Source organism: Scyliorhinus torazame, chromosome 4 (genome assembly GCF_047496885.1).
Source record: "Scyliorhinus torazame isolate Kashiwa2021f chromosome 4, sScyTor2.1, whole genome shotgun sequence".
NCBI classification, from domain to species: Eukaryota; Metazoa; Chordata; class Chondrichthyes; order Carcharhiniformes; family Scyliorhinidae; genus Scyliorhinus; species Scyliorhinus torazame.
Genome location: NC_092710.1, coordinates 111,070,745 through 111,090,381, shown reverse-complemented (window position 1 = coordinate 111,090,381; position 19,637 = coordinate 111,070,745). Strand labels below are relative to the sequence as shown.

The 19,637-nt window shown below is 48.2% G+C and overlaps 1 protein-coding gene across 1 annotated transcript in view; it reads left to right on the top strand.

Moving 5' to 3' along the window:
• heatr5b (HEAT repeat containing 5B) overlaps positions 1–19,637 on the top strand; it is a 128,057-nt gene that overhangs the window by 51,834 nt on the left and 56,586 nt on the right. The window contains exons 15-16 of the mRNA XM_072498484.1: positions 805–968; positions 12,283–12,458. Coding sequence (XP_072354585.1) covers positions 805–968; positions 12,283–12,458 — 340 coding nt within the window. The remainder of the gene's footprint in view (positions 1–804; positions 969–12,282; positions 12,459–19,637) is intronic.

The window sequence follows — 19,637 nt, the reverse complement described above, 5'->3', positions numbered from 1 at the left end:
GTATTTTTAGCCCTATAAGTGGAAATGTCTATCTTTAATTCAACATTATGAAATGAATGAAATGAAAATCACTTATTGTCACAAGTAGGCTTCAAATGAAGTTACTGTGAAAAGCCCCTAGTTGCCACATTCTGGCGCCTGTTCGGGGAGGCTGGTACGGGAATTGAACCGTGCTGCTGGCCTGCCTTGGTCCGCTTTAAAAGCCAGCAACTTAGCCCAGTGTGCTAAATCTCTTACCCCTTCATGATTTCCTGATAGGTATAACCTCTCAGTTCTGGTATAATTTGAGCAGTTTTCTATGTATCTTCATCAGTGTCTCTGTGTCCTCTTCATAATCCGGAGACAGTGCAGCAAATTATCTAATTTCCCATCATACGTTTTGCAGAACATGTGTGTCCTCACTTTCCTGTTTAAATTTAACGCCCTGCAAATTAATGGCTCCCCACTTAGCTTTGTTGCATTTTGTGCACAGTTGTGGAATGCCAGCTATCTGTATCTGCACAGCAATTGCTACTGTTGTACAAGTACTGGATAACGTCTTTGAATGTTCAATTTTGTTCAAAAACTGCTCACACTCGGCCCTTCCTACTGCTAAATCGGCAGATATTGGCCTGCCATGTGCTGCCATAGAGCAAATAATGGCCATGAAAAGGTGACATAAAAAAAGGCCATTATAGAATTTGCCTATTATTTTGTCTGCATGACCAAATTGAACAATCTGTCGACATTTCTGTCTCTATATTGTGAAAATATCGAAAAGTCCCAGATATTCGTTACCACTTGATTGCGATTCTTTCCTAACAGGAAGCTTCAATGCTCTGCTTCGAGAACTGGTTGCCGAATTTACATTGACTGACAATTCTGCCAATACAACGACTTCCCTATTGCGGTCACTCTGCCACTGCGATGACAGTGTTCTCCTCGGTTCCTGGCTTCAAGAAACAGACCACAAATCAATTGAGGACCAAGTGAGTAGCGAAAGGGCCTATGTTCCAAATAATCTGTTTTGTATTCTCCTTCATTGACTGAACAAGTTAAGCTCGAGGCATTTGGTTTAATTAATGGCAAAGATTGCAGGCATTTATTTGGTGGGTGAGAACACTATGTTTACACAGCGAACCTCCAGAGTAGTTAAATATATAAAGAAAGAACTTGCAATTCTGTAGTACCTTTTATGACCATAAGATGTCCCAAAGCACCTTACAACCAATGAAGTACATCTGCCAAGTGTAGTTGGTGACTTTAGTAATATAGATTGTGGTCGCCAATTTCCGCACACCGCAAGGTCCCACAAACAGCAATATTGTGAGGAACAAGATAACCTGTTTCAATGATGTTGAGTGAGGGATAAATGTAGGTTCAAATCTATCATTGGCTAGTTAGCAAATACTCAGCCTAACAATTTTGTGGAAGCCAAGTGCTTCCCCACAGAAAGAGTTGAAATTGGATTGTGGCAATTTCCTACTGCTGTTTTTGGCCAGATTAAGAGAGACCTTTGAGCCAGGGATCTATACCGAAGGAACAGAGGTAAACCAAAAAGAGGAAGGAGGTTGCAATGCTTTCAGCTCAGAATGACCCCAGGAGTCAGGGATTTCCGACCTCAGGTGGCGCAGCGGTTAGCACTGCTGCCTCACGGCACTGCGGACCCGGATACGATCCCGGCTCCAGATCATTGTCCGTGAGGAGTTTGCACATTCTCCCCATGTCTGCATGGGTTTCACCTCCACAACCAAAGATGTGCAGAGTAGGTGGATTGGCCACGCTAAATTGCCTCTTAATTGGGGAGAAAAAAAGAATTGGGCCCTTTTTTTTAAAAAAAGAAGAATTTCTGACCTCTGTCATGTAAATCTCTTCAATTTCATTTTTCTTTTGTTTTGTTGGGGAAGGATATAGAATCAAGGTTAGTAGATGTAATTAAAATACAGATTAATCTGATCTAACTGAATGGTGAAACAGGCTCGATGGGCTGAATGGCCCTGCGGTCTCATGTTAATCGCACTTCTGTCACTTAATCATTACCATCAAACACTTTACCAGTCAGTTCTGTTTCTTATGCATATGTGTACCTTTGCTGCCACTGCATTCCTTTTCTCTTTTCCTTTTTAAATATTGTCATTTGTAGTGACTTCCAGTTCTGTTGAGAGGTCCACGCCTGAAACATCAACTTGTCCGTTCTCTCCAGAGCTGCAGCATGACCTACTCTGACATTGGCAGTGTTTTCAGCTTTTGTGCTCTGGGATCAGTGCGAGACAACACAGCGCCCCTCTCCCGACCACCCCCGCCTCTGTTTATTGGTGCAAGTGTCGAAGCCGATTGCCACACTTCCGAGTAGATAAAGAGTTGACTCACTTGCAATCTTCTACATATTACCGCACCTACTGGAACATCATTAAATAAAATCAGCTTTATTGAGTCTAAAGTTCTGTGTCCAAACAATGAAGAACCTTTTTGGAACTTCAAAAAGGAGCAACAAGCATAATGAATCATGAAGAGACTTGGATTGACATCTGTGGAACGCTCCAGCAGTTCAAGGGGATTAGAATTAGAAGTTAACTGCTGAAGAGAAATATTTATTTGTGGGAATGTGGAATACCGTGTTACTGGAGACAATGTGGAATCAATTGGGTTGTTTAAAAGGACCATAGGATCAAGGGGAGACCATTCAGCCCTTCAAGCCTATTTAACCATTCAGTTAGATCATGTTGATCTGTATTTTAACTTTTAAAAATTTTTTTCGAGTACCCAATTATTTTTTTCTCCAATTAAGGGGCAATTTAGCATGGCAAATCCACCTACCCTGCACATCTTTGAGTTGTGGGGGTGAGACCCACGCAGACACAGAGAGAACGTTGAAACTCCACACGGACAGTGACCTGGGATCAAACCCGTGTCCTCAGCGTCATGCGGCAGCAGTGCTAACCACTGCGCCACCGTGCCACCCTTTAAAGAAATATCAGATTTTTTTTGCCAGGAGCAGCTGAATTTTCTTTTTGCTGTAATGGAAAAGGTAGATAGAGATTGGTTCCGATCCATCGACCTCTGGGTTATGGGCCCAGCACGCTTCTGCTGCGCTACTCTGCTCCCTATCTGTATTTTAACTTCACCTACTAATCTTGGTTCTATATCCTCTCCCAACAAAAAAACTCCATCACTCTCAAACTATTGGGGGGAGGGAAAGTTCTAGGTTCTGCTGCTCTTTGTGCGAAGAGATGTTTTTTGAGATTATTGCGTGAATGACACAGGAGAAGCCAAAGCTGCTTCAAGTCCCCAGAATCATAAGATATTTGAACATCTTTCCTCATCTCATTGTAGCACAGTGCAGACTCTATATACAGTATGCCCAAAATATCAAAAACAACCACAGTTTTAGCATGATCCTAGCCCCAAGAAACAATTTATATTGGAGTTGATTGTAATATCACTGGAAAATCTAAATATGATCAGGCATATTTTGGTTATAATGTTCATTGCATTCCTTTCCAACATATTGCAGATAAGCCAAGGATGACTCCTCATTCTGTGATGCTCTGCGTGCTGAGTCCTGTTCATTTGATTTGCCTGAGCCCTCCCCACTGCCAGTAAACATGTGCAATGCGAGCATGACTTGTATCTGATCTGAGTGAGGGCTGTAATGTGAACATGACTTGGCCTAGCCAACTGTGGTTAGCTTCAGCGAACCTGTAGAATATGGCAGTGCTGAGGTTATGTTGCTGGATTTACAATCCAGAGAATCTGAGCTCGGGTCCCACCTTGGCATTTTGCAAATTTTAATTCAGTTTCAAAAATTTGTCAGTGAAAGTAACCGTGAAGCTATCAGATTGTCATAAAAACCCAACTGGGACTTCCGGGTGCGGTGATGACCAGCTAAGTCGCACGTTTCGGCAGCTCCCGGTGGAACGGACTTTTGGGTTCTTAATAGGAGCCCCAGTGGCAATTTTAACGGCTAAAAACACTGTGCGGTAAACCAGAAGGGAATCCCCCCGGACACGTATGGAAAAGGGAGAGGAAAGCAGCCGGATTGCGGAGGATCCTCTAGAGCAGCTGCAAGGAAGGCTAGCTCAAAGCAAGATGGCGTCGGAAGGTGGCCGTTTGGTATGGGGCCCGGACCAACAAGAGTTCCTGCGGCGGTGTGTGGAAGAACTGAAAAAGGAGATGAAGAAGGAGCTGCTGGCCCTGATATTACAGGCAATTGAAGGGCTAAAGGAGGAGCAAAAGACCCAGGAGCAGGAGCTTCGGGTTGTGAAGTCAAAGGCTGCTGAAAATGAAGACGAAATACAGGGCCTGGTGGTGAAGACAGAGATGCACGAGGCACAGCACAAAAGGTGTGTGGAAAGGCTGGAGGTGCTGGAGAATAATTCGAGGAGGAAGAATTTAAGGGTTCTGGGTCTTCCCGAAGGCGCAGAGGGGGCGGACGTCGGGGCATATGTGAGCACGATGCTTCACTCGCTAATGGGATCGGAGGCCCCGGCGGGCCCTTTGGAGGTGGAGGGAGCTTATCGAGTTATGGCGCGAAGACCGAGAGCTGGAGAAATACCTCGAGCTATAGTGGTGAGGTTTCTCCGCTATAATGACAGAGAGATGGTCCTCAGATGGGCGAAGAAAACTCGGAGCTGTAGGTGGGAGAATGCGGTGATCCGTGTATACCAGGATTGGAGTGCGAAGGTGGCGAGAAGGAGGGCAAGTTTTAATAGGGCTAAGGCGGTGCTTCACAAAAAGAAGGTCAAATTCGGAATGTTGCAGCTGGCAAGACTGTGGGTCACACACCAAGGGAAGCACCACTACTTTGAGACGGCAGAAGAGGCGTGGACATTTATTGTGGACGAGAAGCTGGAATAGGCGGGCGAGAAAAAGAACGTTTGGGACAAAGTGGTGGGGTGATTATGTGGGGTGAGGGGGGAAAAAGGGGATGGGGATGATTTTTCAAGTTGTTAATCTTGCGGCCCTGTAATTTTTCTCTCTTCCCCATGTTGTGGGGGAGGGGGGGGGGAGAGGATGAGGAACTGTGGGCGCCGGTTATTAGGGGCGGGGCCAAGTGGGAAACACGGGCTTTGTTCCCGCGCTATGGTAATTATGGCGGGAACAGGGGCGCAGGAAGGAGGGGGCCTCGCACAGTGGGGGCCGAGGACAAGGGGGGAAGCCGAGGTCAGCCAGAGTTTCCTGACTTCTGGGAGCAACATGGGGGGTGCAACTACGCTAGAAAGGGATCTAGCGGAGGGGGGGGGGGTTAACTGGGTTGCTGCTGCTAAGGAGAAGGGGGAGCTGGAATGGGGTGGAGTGGTCGAGGCGGGAGGGCGCCGTCGGGGGGATATACGGGTACGTGGGAACAGGGTGAGGAGCTGGGTTAAAAAAGGGGATGGCTAGTCGACAAGGGGGGGGGGGGGGGGGGGGAAGAGTCCCCCCAACCCGGCTGATCACGTGGAAAGTAAGAGGGCTGAACGGGCCGATTAAAAGGGCACGGGTACTCGCACACCTAAAGAAATTTAAAGGCAGATGTGGAGACGCATCTGAAACTGACAGACCAGGTCAGACTACGTAAAGGATGGGTGGGGCAGGTGTTTCATTCGGGTTTAGATGCGAAGAACAGGGGGGTGGCTATTTTAGTGGGGAAACGGGTACTGTTTGAGGCAAAGACCATAGTGGCGGATAGTGGGGGTAGATACGTGCTGGTGAGTGGCAGATTGCAAGGGGAGGCGGTGGTTCTAGTGAACGTATATGCCCCGAACTGGGATGATGCAAATTTTATGAATCATATGTTGGGACGTATCCCGGACCTGGAGGCGGGAAAGTTGGTAATGGGGGAGACTTTAATACGGTGCTGGACCCAGGGCTGGACTGATCGAGGTCCAGGACCGGGAGGAGGCCGGCAGCGGCTAGGGTGCTCAAGGACTTCATGGAGCAGATGGGAGGAGTAGACCCCTGGAGATCTAGTAGGCCTAGGAGTAAGGAGTTCTCATTTTTCTCCTATGTCCACAAAGTATACTCACGGATAGACTTTTTTGTTTTGGGAAGGGCACTGATTCCGAAGGTGACAGGGACGGAATACACGGCCATAGCTATCTCGGACCACGCTCCACATTGGGTGGACCTGGAGGTAGGAGAGGAAAAAGAACAGCACCCACTCTGGAGAATGGATATGGGATTATTGGCGGATGAGGGGGTATGTTTAAGGGTGAGGGGGTGTATTGAAAGGTACTTGGAGCTTAATGACAACGGGGAGGTTCAGGTGGGAGTGGTCTGGGAGGCGGTGGTCAGAGAGGAACTGATATCCATAAGGGCACATAAAGGAAAGCAGGAGGGAAGGAAAGGGAGCGGTTGTTGAAAGAACTTCTGAGGGTGGACAGGCAATATGCAGAGGCACCGGAGGAGGGACTGTACAGGGAAAGACGAAGGCTACACATAGAATTTGACCTGTTGACCACGGGTAATGCAGAGGTACAATGGAGGAGGGCACAGGGTGTACAGTATGAATATGGAGAGAAGGCGAGTCGGTTACTGGCCCACCAACTGAGGAAGAGGGGAGCAGCGAGGGTGATAGGGGGGGTGAGAGATGAGGAGGGAGAGATGGAACGGGGAGCGGAGAGAGTGAACGGGGTGTTCAAGGCATTCTATGGGACTGGGAGCACAGATTGAGATGGAGGAGGTAGTGAAAGGGATTGGGAGCATGCAGGCGGGGAAGGCCCCGGGACCAGACGGATTCCCGGTGGAATTTTATCGGAAGTATATGGACTTGCTGGCCCCGCTTTTGACGAGAACCTTTAATGAGGCTAGGGAAAGGGGGCAGCTGCCCCCGACTATGTCGGAGGCAACGATATCGCTCCTTTTAAAGAAGGAAAAAGACCCGCTGCAATGCGAGTCCTACAGGCCTATTTCCCTTTTAAATGTAGATGCTAAGATTGTGGCCAAGGTGATGGCGACGAGGATAGAGGACTGTGTCCCCGGGGTGGTCCATGAAGACCAAACCCGGTTCGTGAAGGGGAGACAGCTGAACACGAACATACGGAGGTTGCTAGGGGTAATGATGATGCCCCCGCCAGAGGGGGAGGCGGAGATAGTGGTGGCGATGGATGCCGAGAAAGCATTTGATAGAGTGGAGTGGGATTATCTGTGGGAGGTGCTGAGGAGATTTGGTTTTGGAGAAGGGTATATCGGATGGGTACAGCTGCTGTATAGGGCCCCGGTGGCGAGTGTGGTCACGAATAGACAGAGGTCTGATTACTTCCGTCTTCATAGAGGGACGAGGCAGGGGTGTCCCCTGTCTCCGTTACTGTTTGCATTGGCGATTGAGCCCCTGGCCATAGCACTGAGGGGTTCCAGGAAGTGGAGGGGAGTGCTTAGGGGAGGATAAAAACACCGGGTATCTTTGTATGCAGATGATTTATTGCTGTATGTTGCGGACCCAGTGGAGGGGATGCCAGAGATAATGCAGATACTTAGGGAGTTTGGGGATTTTTCGGGGTACAAATTGAACATGGGGAAAAGTGAGTTGTTTGTGGTGCATCCGGGGGAGCAGAGCAGGGGAATAGATGATTTACCGCTGAGGAAGGTAACAAGAGATTTCCGGTACTTAGGGATTCAGATAGCCAGGAATTGGGGAACCTTACACCGGCTTAATTTAACACGATTGGTGGAACAGATGGAGGAGGACTTCAAGAGATGGGACATGGTGTCCCTGTAACTGGCAGGTAGGGTGCAGGCGGTTAAAATGGTAGTCCTCCCGAGATTCCTCTTTGTGTTTCAGTGCCTCCCGGTGATGGTCACGAAGGCTTTTTTCAAGAGAATTGAGAAAGGTGTTATGAGTTTTGTGTGGGCCGGGAAGACCCCGAGAGTGAGGAGGGGGTTCTTGCAGCGTAGTAGGGATAGGGGGGGGCTGGCACTACCTAGCCTAAGTGATTATTACTGGGCCGCCAATATCTCAATGGTGTGTAAGTGGATGGGAGAAGGTGAGGGAGCGGCGTGGAAGAGATTGGAGCTGGCGTCCTGCAAGGTGACCAGCCTACAAGCAATGGTGACGGCGCCGTTGCCGTTCTCCCCGAAGAAATACACCACAAGCATCATGGCGGGAACAGGGGCGCAGGAAGGAGGGGGCCTCACACAGTGGGGGCCGAGGACAAGAGGGGAAGCCGAGGTCAGCCAGAGTTTCCTGACTTCTGGGAGCAACATGGGGGGTGCAACTACGCTAGAAAGGGATCTAGCGGAGGGGGGGGGGCGGTTCACTGGGTTGCTGCTGCTAAGGAGAAGGGGGAGCTGGAATGGGGTGGGGTGGTCGAGGCGGGAGGGCGCCGTCGGGGGGCAACATTAAAAATTTGGGGGCAGTGGAGATGGCATGGGGAAGGACGGGAGCCTCGGTGCGGTCCCCGATAAGAAATAACCATGGTGGTGGCAACATTAAAAATTTGGGGGCAGTGGAGACGGCATGGGGAAGGACGGGAGCCTCGGTGCGGTCCCCGATAAGAAATAACCATAGGTTTGTCCCGGGGAGAATGGATGGGGGATTTGGAGCATGGCAAAGAGCTGGGGTAGTGCAACTGAGAGATCTGTTCGTAGATGGGACGTTTGCGAGTCTGGGAGCGCTGACGGAAAAATATGGGTTGCCCCAAGGGAATGCATTTCGGTATATGCAACTGAGGGCTTTTGCGAGGCAACAGGTGAGGGAATTCCCGCAGCTCCAGACGCAGGAGGTGCAGGATAGAGTGATCTCAGAGACGTGGGTGGGGGATGGTAGGGTGTCGGATATATACAGGGAAATGAGGGACGAGGGGGAGATCATGGTAGATGAGCTGAAAGGGAAATGGGAAGAAGAGCTGGGGGAAGAGATTGAGGAGGGGCTGTGGGCTGATGCCCTACGTAGGGTAAACTCGTCGTCCTCGTGTGCCAGGCTAAGCCTGATACAATTCAAGGTTCTACACAGGGCGCATATGACTGGAGCACGACTCAGTAAATTCTTCGGGGTAGAGGATAGGTGTGGGAGATGCTCGAGAAGCCCAGCGAACCACACCCACATGTTCTGGTCATGTCCGGCACTACAGGGGTTTTGGGTGGGGGTGGCGAAGGTGCTTTCGAAGGTGGTGGGGGTCCGGGTCGAGCCAAGCTGGAGGTTAGCTATATTCGGGGTTGCAGAAGAGCCGGGAGTGCAGGAGGTGAAAGAGGCTGATGTTTTGGCCTTTGGGTCCCTAGTAGCCCGGCGAAGGATGTTGCTTATGTGGAAGGAAGCCAAACCCCCGGGCGTGGAGACCTGGATAAATGACATGGTAGGGTTTATAAAACTAGAACGGATAAAGTTCGCATTAAGGGGTTCAGCTCAAGGGTTCACCAGGCGGTGGCAACCGTTCATTGACTACCCCACAGAACGATAGAGGGAATGGGAAGGCAACAGCAGCAACGAGGGGGGGGTGGGGGGAGGACTCGGGCGGGATCTCAGGGATGTCTCTGTATATGTATAGATATTTGTACTAGGTAATGTATATTGGACTGTTGGATTGTATTTTTGGAGAGTAATTATTTTTGATAAGGCAGTTGCCATTTAGTTTTTTGTTTATATATTATTTATTTATTTGTTAAAAACTGGCCACAGTTATTTATATTGCTTTATTGTTGTTAAAAAGGAAAAACTTTGTATTGTTATGTTTGGTCAAAAAATTTGAATAAAATATATATTTTTTTAAAAACCAACTGGTTCTCTAATGTCCCTTTAGGGAAGGATATGTATCATCCTTACCTGATCTGGGCCTATATGTGAGATCAGTCCCACCCCTACATGGTTGGCTCTTAAATGACCTCTGCAGTGGCCTAGGGAGCCAATCCATTATCCAAACTTCTACTGAAAATATGAGCGAAGTATACAAGAATATGTGCAATAGAACTGAGGATGATTCCAACCTTGAATGACACAAAGAGAGTAGGAAAATGGAGGCATAGTGTTCGGTTGAGATAGATTCGGTGGCAATAATTACGCAAGAGAAAAGTAAATGAAAGGTGGCATGACTGAATGAGTTGAAGCAGAGAGAAGCGGGCGACAGTCATGCCTCACAACTTTGATTGGGTTTTTTGAAGGTAGATGAGGGCAGTGCGGTCGACATTTTCTACATGGACTTTAGCAAGATCTTTGACAAGGTACCGCATGGTAGGTTGTTGCAAAAGGTTAAATCTCACGGAATCCAGGCAAGGTAGCCAATTGGATATAAAATTGGCTTGGCGACCAAAGCCAAAGGGTGGTTATTCAAACTGGAGATCTGTGACCAGCGGTGTGCCTCAGGGATCGGTGCTAGGCCCACTGTTATTTATATATAAATGATTTGGATGAGAATGTAGGAGGCATGGTTCGTAAGTTTGCAGATGACACCAAGATTGGTGGCTTAGTGGATAGTGAAGACCGTTATATAAGATTGCAACGGGATCTTGATCAAGTGGGCCGATGAATGGCAGATGGAGTTTAATTTGGATAAATGTGAGGTGAAACATTTTGATAGATCAAATCAGGGCAGGACCTATTCAGTAGGGAGTTGGGGAGAGTTACAGAACAAAGAGATCTAGGGGTACAGGTTCATAGCTTCTTGAAGGCGGGGTCGCAGGTAGACAGGGTGATGAAGAAGGCATTCAGCATGCTAGGTTTTATTGGTCAGAATATTGAATACAGGAGTTGGGACGTCTTGTTGAAATTGTTCAAGGCATTGGTAAGACCACACATGGAATACTGTGTTCCGTTCTGCTCACCCTATTATAGGAAGGATATTGTTAAACTAGAAAGAGTGCAGAAGACATTTACAAGGATACTACCAGGACTTGATGGTCTGAGTTATAAGGAGAGGCTGGATAGGCTGGGACCTTTTTCCCTGGAGCGTAGGAGGCTTAGTGGTGATTTTATAGAGGTCGATAAAATAATGAGCGTAGATAAGGTAGGTAGTCAACATGTTTTCCCAAAGGTAGAGGAATCCAGAACTAGAGGGCATAGGTTTAAGGTGAGAAGGGAGAGATACAAAAGAGACCAGAAGGGAGATGTGTTCACAGAGAGGGTGGTGGGCATCTGGAACGAGCTGCCAGAGGCAGTGGTAGAGGCTGGTACAATTTTGCCCTTTAAAAAGCAGTTGGATAGTCATATGGGCTGGGTGGGTATGGAGGGATATGGACCAAATGCAGGCAAGTGGGACTAGCTTAGTGATAGAAACTGGGCGGCGTGGAGAAGCTGGGTCGAAGGGCCTGTTTCCATGCTGTAAACATGTGTGACAGGGTTCAGAAAAGAAACGGAAACAGAAATAATGGAACTGTCACAAAGGGTATTCAGATTGCATAAGTATGAAGAGATTGAACAATGCATGCTCTGGTTGTAGACAGGGAAGAGACGGTATGAGAATGTCCACATCTCCTGGCGCCGAGTTCCCAGATTCGATCCCGGTTCTGGATCACTGTCCATGTGGAGTTTGCACATTCTCCCCGTGTTTGCGGGGTTTCGTCCCCACAACCCAAAGATGAATTGGGTACTCTAAATTGATTTTTAAAAAAAGAGAATGTCCACAGTTAAACTTTTAAATGTTTATTTAACCGTTCAATCCATTCTGTTTAGGATGTTACTTTTAACCCTAGGAGCTTGCTGTGCTCAAATTGGCTGCAGCGTTTCCTACATTAGGACTGTGACTATATTTAAAGTGCTCATTGGCTGTAGAACCCTTTGGAATGTGCGGAGGGTGTGAAAGCTGCTGTAGAACTGCAAGTCATTTTATACCTTTTGTCATAGAACAGTGATCTTTACAATAACTACTCCAGTTAACCTAGATGGTTGCAATTCTTAGCAGCAGAAGGAACATTTCAAAGCAGGAATAGGCCATATAGCCCCTCCAGTCTGCTCTCCCATTCAGTAAGGTGATGACTGCTAAATTATCTTAGACTTTCCCAACCTCTTCCCATTTCCTTCGATTCCCTTAGTTCCCAAAGATTTATCGATCTCAGTCTTGAAAACTCAATAACTGAGCAGTCACAACTGTCTGGGGTAGAGAAGATTCACAACCCTCCGGGTAAAGTAATTTCACCTGATAGCTGACCCTTTACCCGTACACTGTGCCCCCTCCCAAGCTCTAGACTACCCAGTCAAAGGAAGCATGAAAAGTAGACAAGGAACATTGTGTGAAGGCTGAGTCTTTGTTAAATGTTTTACTGTGTGGCCAAACCTAGCACCAGTAGAAACTATCCTGAAACGGTGTACCCAACTTTATATTGGTTGTGTTTTAGTTGATGGGAAAACAGCTACTGGAAAAACTTGCTTTATTAAGACTCCCTCCAATTGATTTGCAGCTCCAGCCAAACAGTGCATCAGGAAGCGGAGCCTTGGAGCACGACCCATCCTCAATTTACCTGCGTATTCCTGTGGGTGAGGCTGTGCCTGGGCCACTTCCGCTCGGTGTGTCGGTCATCGATGCCTCGGTTGCCCTCTTTGGTGTGGTATTTCCTCACGTCTCTTTCAAACACCGGTGAGCATTTTATTTCACTTTATCATTTATTAAGGCAGGTATTTTTGTGCTCGATAAGTTGGGGAGTATTTGGGTTATGTTGAGGAAGGCTTGTCGTACCAGCTGCTCTCTTCTTCATTCTCACCAGTTTCATATGTTTCAAAATTGTAACCTACAAATGAACACCAACCTCACTCTCTTTACATATTTGTGTAAATGAATTAGAAGGAGGCATTTCCAAGATGTTGTGCGTTTAAATTTCACTTCAGACAGGAAGGTCCATAGGGAACTTGCACAATAATTAAATATAAAGTCGCCATTGCTGTCTCCACTGCTGACATAGTCCACACTTGGCACAGGCAGCCTCTTAGATTGGGTTATTGGGATGAACCATTTGCCAGTGCCATAGGCATCGATTACAAAGGTGCCATCTGTGCCACAATCAAACTTGCTGAAAAACAGCTTCTTCCCCGTTGTTACCGGACTCCTAAATGACCCTCTTATGGACTGAACTGATCTCTCCACCCATCTTCTCTACTGAGTAGAACTACACTCTGTATGCTTCACCCTATGTCTACGTATTTACATTATGTATTTATCGTATGTCCTATGTTTTTCATGTATGGAACGATCTGTCTACTGTACGCAGAACAATTCTTTTCACTGTACCTTGGTACAAGTGGAAAATTCAAATCCGACTTAGCAACAAATTTCCTGTTCTTTCTTTGTATCACAACAAAGAAGCCTTTTGAATTTTTCAACATTTACACTGATAAATTCATAAATCACCATTCAGTATTGAGGATGTGACCACGCCATGTACTGAAGCCCGGGGCTGCCTTTTTTTAAACAGTGCACAAGGTAGGTAATAGGTTGAGGAGGAAACCAGAGCTTCAGAGTGTACAAAATCCAACCATCATTTTACAAACTGATCCTCTGGACGGCATCTGTTCCATTGCTAGATCCTGACCATCCACCCTGTATATTGGGAAAACTGTACCCATTGTACATCTGTACAAGTTTGTGTTTTCAAACTTGCTGCTGGGTTCAAACAGACTGGGAAGAAAAAGAAAAATAGCTGGAAATACTCACCAGATCAGGCAGCATTTTTGGAGAGAGAAGCAACGTTGATGTTTTAGGACGATGACCTTCTATCATAACTGAGAAAAATTAAAGATGTTATGGGTTTTAAGCAAGTGAAGGGAGAGAACTGGGTAAAAGAACAAAAGGGAAGGCCTGTGATAGAGTGGATGGCAGGAAAGATTAAATGACCAAAGGTTTCATGGTGGCACGGCCAAAGGGAATGAAAATGGGACAAGTAAACAAAGCATTTGTCTAGAGGAAGTGTCAATAAGACCATAAGACGTGGGAGCCAAAGTGGGCCACTCGGCCCATCGAGTCTGTTCCATCATTCAATGAGATCATGGCTGATCTGATATAATCCTCAATTCCACTTTCCCGCCTTATCCCCATAACCCTTGATTCCCTTACTGATTAAAAATCTGTCTATCTCAAATTAAAGACCCAGCCTCTACAGCTCTCTGCGGTAAAGAATTCCACAGATTCACTACCCTCAGAGAAGAAATTCCTCCTCATCTGGGTCTTAAATGTGTGACTCCTTACTCTTTGATTATGCCCTCTGGTCAATTGCAGAACGATGAGTATCTGCCATCCAAAACCAAAAGCTGAAAAGAAAAAGGAGACAAACTGGTGAAGTAGCTACGATTCGGAATTGTTGAATTCAATGTTGAGCCCAGAAGGCTGTAAAGTGCCTAACTGGAAGATGAGGTGTTTTTTCTCATTTTTTTGTCCATAAATATAGAGTACCCAATTCTTTTTTTCCAATTAAGGGCCATTTTAGCGTGGCCAATTCACCTACTCTGCACATCTTTTTGGGGTTGTGGGGGTGAGACCCACGCAGACACTAGGAGAATGTGAAACCCCACACGGACAGTGACCCGGGGCCAGGATCGAGCCCGAGTCCTCAGCGCTGTGAGACAGCAGTGCTAACCACTGCGATACCGTGCTGCCCTGGAAGATGAGGTGTTGTTCCTGGAGTTTGCATTGAGCTTCATTGGATCAACAAAGGAGGTTTTTAATAACACTTCATATATATTTATCCCAGTGAGAAAGAAAGGCACTTTGAGAAGAGTGCGTCATTCGTGACTAAATAAGAAAGTCAATGGTAGTATTAAATTGAAAGAAACAGTGTGCAAATCTGCAAATGGTAGTGATAGGTCAGATGAGTGGACATATTTTAAGAACCAGCAAAGATAATAAAGAAACAGAAAGCAAAGTATGAGCAAAAACTAGCTAGTAATATAGAAACAAATAGTAAAAGTTCCTACAAGTACCTGAAGAGTAAAGCTAGTGTTGGTCCTCCAGAGAGAGAGTCTGGGGAATGGATAATGGGAAACAAAGAAATAGCAGAGGTGTTGGGGAGGGATGAACTTAATGGAATCACCATCAGGGAAATGATGCTAGGAAATTTAATGGACCTAAAGGCTGACAAATTCCCAGGACCAGATGGCCTTCATTCCAGGGTATTAAAAAAAAGTGTCAGCATAGACAGCGAATGCATTGGTTATAATCTTCCAAAATTCCTTAGATTCTGGAAAGGATTCAGCGGATTGGAAAATAGCAAATGTAACACCTTTATTCAAGAAAGGAGAGGGGCAGAAAGCAAGAAACTATAGTCCGGTGGGCCTAACATTTGTCAGAGGACAAGTGCTAGAATCCATTATTGAGGAGGTTATAGCAGGATACTTAAATAATCACCATTTGATCAGGCAGAGCCAACATGGCTTTGTGAAAGGGAAATAGTGTTTAACTAATCTGTTAGAGTTTTTTGGTGAAGTAACATTCAAGGTAAGAGCATATGGTGTAGGGGGTAATATATTAGCATGGATAAAAGATCGGTTGCCAAACAGAAGCAGAGAAGGGATCTTTTGCGGATTGATAAGGTGTAACTAGTGAAGTGCCACAGGGATCCGTGCAGGATCCTCAACTATTTACAATCTACATCAATGACTTGGATGAAGGAACCAAATGTGTGGTGGCTAAATTTGCCGATGATCCCAAGATAGGTAGGAAAGTAAGTTATCAAGAGGATGTAAAAACTGGAGATGGATATAGGTAGGTTAAGTAAGTGGGCGAAAGATTGGTAGATGGACAGCATGGTAGCATTGTGGATAGCACAATTGCTTCACAGCTCCAGGGTCCCAGGTTCGATTCCGGCTTGGGTCACTGTCTGTGCGGAGTCTGCACATCCTCCCCGTGTGTGCGTGGGTTTCCTCCGGGTGCTCCGGTTTCCTCCCACAGTCCAAAGATGTGCAGGTTAGGTGGATTGGCCATGATAAATTGCCCTTAGTGTCTAAAATTGTCCTTAATGTTGGGTGGGGTTGACTTCCGGTTGCGGTGATGCCTAGCTAGCCGCACGTTTCGGCGGCTCCAGCTCCGACGGACCTTCGGGCTCTTTTAAGAGCCCCAACGGGGAATGTTTGGGCGACGCAACCCGGAGTGGGGTGAGTGAGAAGGGAGTCCCCCCCCCCCCAACTAAGGAGGAAAAAACCGGCGGCGGCGGCTGCAGCGCGAGGAATCGTCGACCAAAGTGACAGAAAGGGAGAAGCACAAGATGGCGGCGGAGAAAGCGCAGGCGACATGGGGGCCCGAACAGGATGAATTTTTGAGACGGTGCGTGGAGCTACTAAAGAGGGAGGTGCTGACCCCGATGCTACAGGCAATTGAGGGGCTCAAGGAGACACAAAAGACCCAGGAGACAGAGCTCCGCGTGGTGGAGCAGAAGGTGACGGATAATGAGGACGAGATCCTGGGCCTGGCGGTCAAAACACAGACGCATGAGGCACTTCATAAAAAGTGTACTGAAAGGATCGAGGCCCTAGAAAACGGAGCGCGAAGGAAGAACCTTCGGATACTGGGTCTCCCTGAGGGTGTGGAAGGAGTGGACTGTGGAGCTTATGCAAGTACGATGCTGAGCTCACTGATGGGTGCTGAGGCCCCTACGGGCCACTTGGAGGTGGAGTGGGCACATCGGTTCCCGGCGAGAAGACCAAAAGCGGGAGAAACACCCAGGGCGATAATCGTGCGATTTCACCGCCTTAAGGATAGAGAAGAGGTCCTGAGATGGGCTAAAAAGGTGCGGAGTAGCAGATGGGAGAATGCAGTGGTACGGGTGTACCAGGATTGGAGTGCAGAGGTGGCGAGAAGGAGGGCGAGTTTTAACCGAGCCAAGGAGGTGTTGCATAAAAAGAAGGTGAAGTTCGGGATGCTGCAGCCGGCAAGACTATGGGTCACGTATCAGGAGAGACACCATTATTTCGAGACGGCGGAGGAAGCATGGACCTTTATTAAAGAGGAGAAATTGGATCGGAACTGAGGGACTGATGCTGCAGGAAATGTTGTTGTTAATGTTATGGTTGATGTTAATAGAGAAGTAAATTGGGAAGGGGGGAGACATTGGGAAATGTGGGCGCCGGTGAGGGGGGAAAGACAGGACATAGATGGAGAATGAGGAAGGGGAGGGGGGGGTGGTGTGGGGGGGGGGGGGGGGGGGGGGGGGAGCTGCGCCACAAGAGGCGGGTCAGGTAAAGGGATGTTCCCGCGCCAGAAAGAATATGGCGGGAAGACAGGCGCAAGGCGGATGGGAGTTCCCCACACGGGGGGGTCGAGGAGTGAGCAGGAGTAGCCGAGGTCAGTTGAAGTCAGCTGACTTACGGAAGTAATATGGGGGGAGCAATCACGCTAGAAAGAGATCTAGCGGGGGGGGGGGACAACTGGGTTGCTGCTGCAGAAATCCAAAAGGAAATGGCTAAAGAGTGGGTGGACGGGGATGGTATGCGACGCTGGGGGAGCGAGTGGGAGCGCGGAGGCGGGATATGGGACTGGCCTAGAGAAGGTAATGGCTAGTCGACACGGGAGGGGGGCAGGTAGCCCCCTAGTGAGGCTGATCACGTGGAACGTGAGAGGCCTGAACGGACCGATAAAAAGGGCCCGAGTGCTCGCGCATTTGAAAGGACTAAGGGCAGATGTGGTTATGCTCCAAGAGACGCACCTAAAGGTGGCGGACCAAGTTAGGTTAAGGAAAGGATGGGTGGGACAGGTGTTCCACTCAGGACTAGACGCAAAGAACAGAGGGGTGGCCATATTGGTGGGGAAACGGGTAGCATTTGAAGCAAAGAACATCGTAGCAGATAGCGGAGGTAGATATGTAATGGTGAGTGGCAGGCTGGAGGGAATGGAGGTCGTGTTGGTTAATGTATGTGCCCCGAACTGGGACGATGCGGGATTTATGAGACGGATGCTGGGGCGTATACCGGACCTGGAGGTAGGAAACTTAATTTTAGGAGGGGACTTTAATACTGTGCTGGACCCGGGGCTAGATAGATCCAGCTCAAGGACCGGAAGAAGGCCGGCAGCGGCCAAGGTGCTTAAGGGGTTTATGGACCAAATGGGGGGAGTGGATCCATGGCGATTTCTTAGACCTAGGGCTCGGGAGTTCTCCTTCTTCTCCCATGTCCATAAAGTGTACTCCCGGATAGATTTTTTTGTTTTGGGAAGGTCGTTGATCTCTAGGGTGGAAGAAGCTGAATATTCAGCCATAGCGGTTTCGGACCATGCCCCACATTGGGTGGACCTGGAATTAGGAGAGGAAAGGGAGCAGAGAGCACTCTGGCGATTAGATGTGGGATTGATGGCGGATGAGGGAGTGTGTGCAAGAGTGCGGGGGTGTATCGAGAGATACCTGGAGGTCAATGACGACGGCGAGGTCCCTGTGGGAGTGGTGTGGGAAGCACTAAAAGCGGTGGTCAGAGGAGAGCTGATCTCCATTGGGGCCCACAAAAGGAAAACAGAGGCCAAGGAAAGGGAAAGATTACTGGGGGAGATTTTAAGGGTGGATAGGGAATTTGCAGAGACCCCGGAGGAGGAATTGTACAGGGAGAGGAGACGACTCCAGACGGAATTTGACCTTCTGACCACCAGAAAGGCGGAGGTACTGTGGAGGAAGGCACAGGGGAGGAGGTATGAATATGGGGAAAAGGCTAGTCGCCTGTTGGCTCATCAATTGCGAAAGAGGGCAGCAGCGAGGGAGATAGGAGGAATTAGAGACGAAAGGGGAGACACGGTGCGAAGGGCAGGAAAGATAAATGATGTGTTCAAGACCTTCTATGAGGAACTGTATAGGTCTCAACCCCCAGGGGGAGAGGAGGGGATGCGGCAGTTCCTGGACCAATTGAGGTTCCCGAAAGTGGAGGAGCGGGGGGTGGTAGGCCTGGGGGCACCGATTGGGGTGGACGAGGTTATTAAGGGACTGGGAAGCATGCAAGCAGGGAAGGCCCCAGGACCAGACGGGTTCCCGGTGGAGTATTACAGAAAATATGTGGACTTGTTGGCCCCGTTGATGGTGAGGATGTTCAATGAGGCCAGGAAAGGGGGGACTCTACCCTCGACGATGTCGGAGGCGACGATATCGTTAATTTTGAAGAGGGATAAAGATCCGTTGCAGTGCGGGTCCTATAGACCCATTTCATTATTGAACGTGGACGCCAAATTGTTGGCAAAGGTACTGGTATCGAGGATAGAGGACTGTGTCCCGGGGGTGGTGCACGAAGACCAGACAGGGTTCGTAAAAGGGAGACAACTGAATGTTAACGTGCGACGACTATTAGGGGTGATAGTGATGCCCCCAGTGGAGGGGGAGGCAGAGATAGTGGCGGTAATGGACGCAGAGAAGGCATTTGATAGGGTGGGGTGGGAGTATTTATGGGAAGTGTTAAGGAGGTTTGGGTTTGGGAACGGGTTTATTAGCTGGGTTAGACTTCTTTATGGGGCTCCAACGGCAAGCGTAGTTGCAGGTCGACATAGATCGGAGTATTTCCGACTATATAGGGGAACAAGACAGGAATGCCCGCTGTCTCCATTGTTGTTCGCGTTGGCAATTGAACCTCTGGCCATGGCGTTGAGAGACTCCAGGAAATGGAGAGGGGTGATTAGAGGGGGAGAAGAACACCGAGTCTCGTTATACGCGGATGACCTATTGTTATACGTGTCGGACCCAGCGGGGGGGATGATAGAGGTTATGCGAATTTTGAGGGGGTTCGGGGATTTCTCGGGGTATAGGCTAAACATGGGGAAGAGTGAATTATTTGTGATACATCCAGGGGACCAGAGTAGAGAGATAGA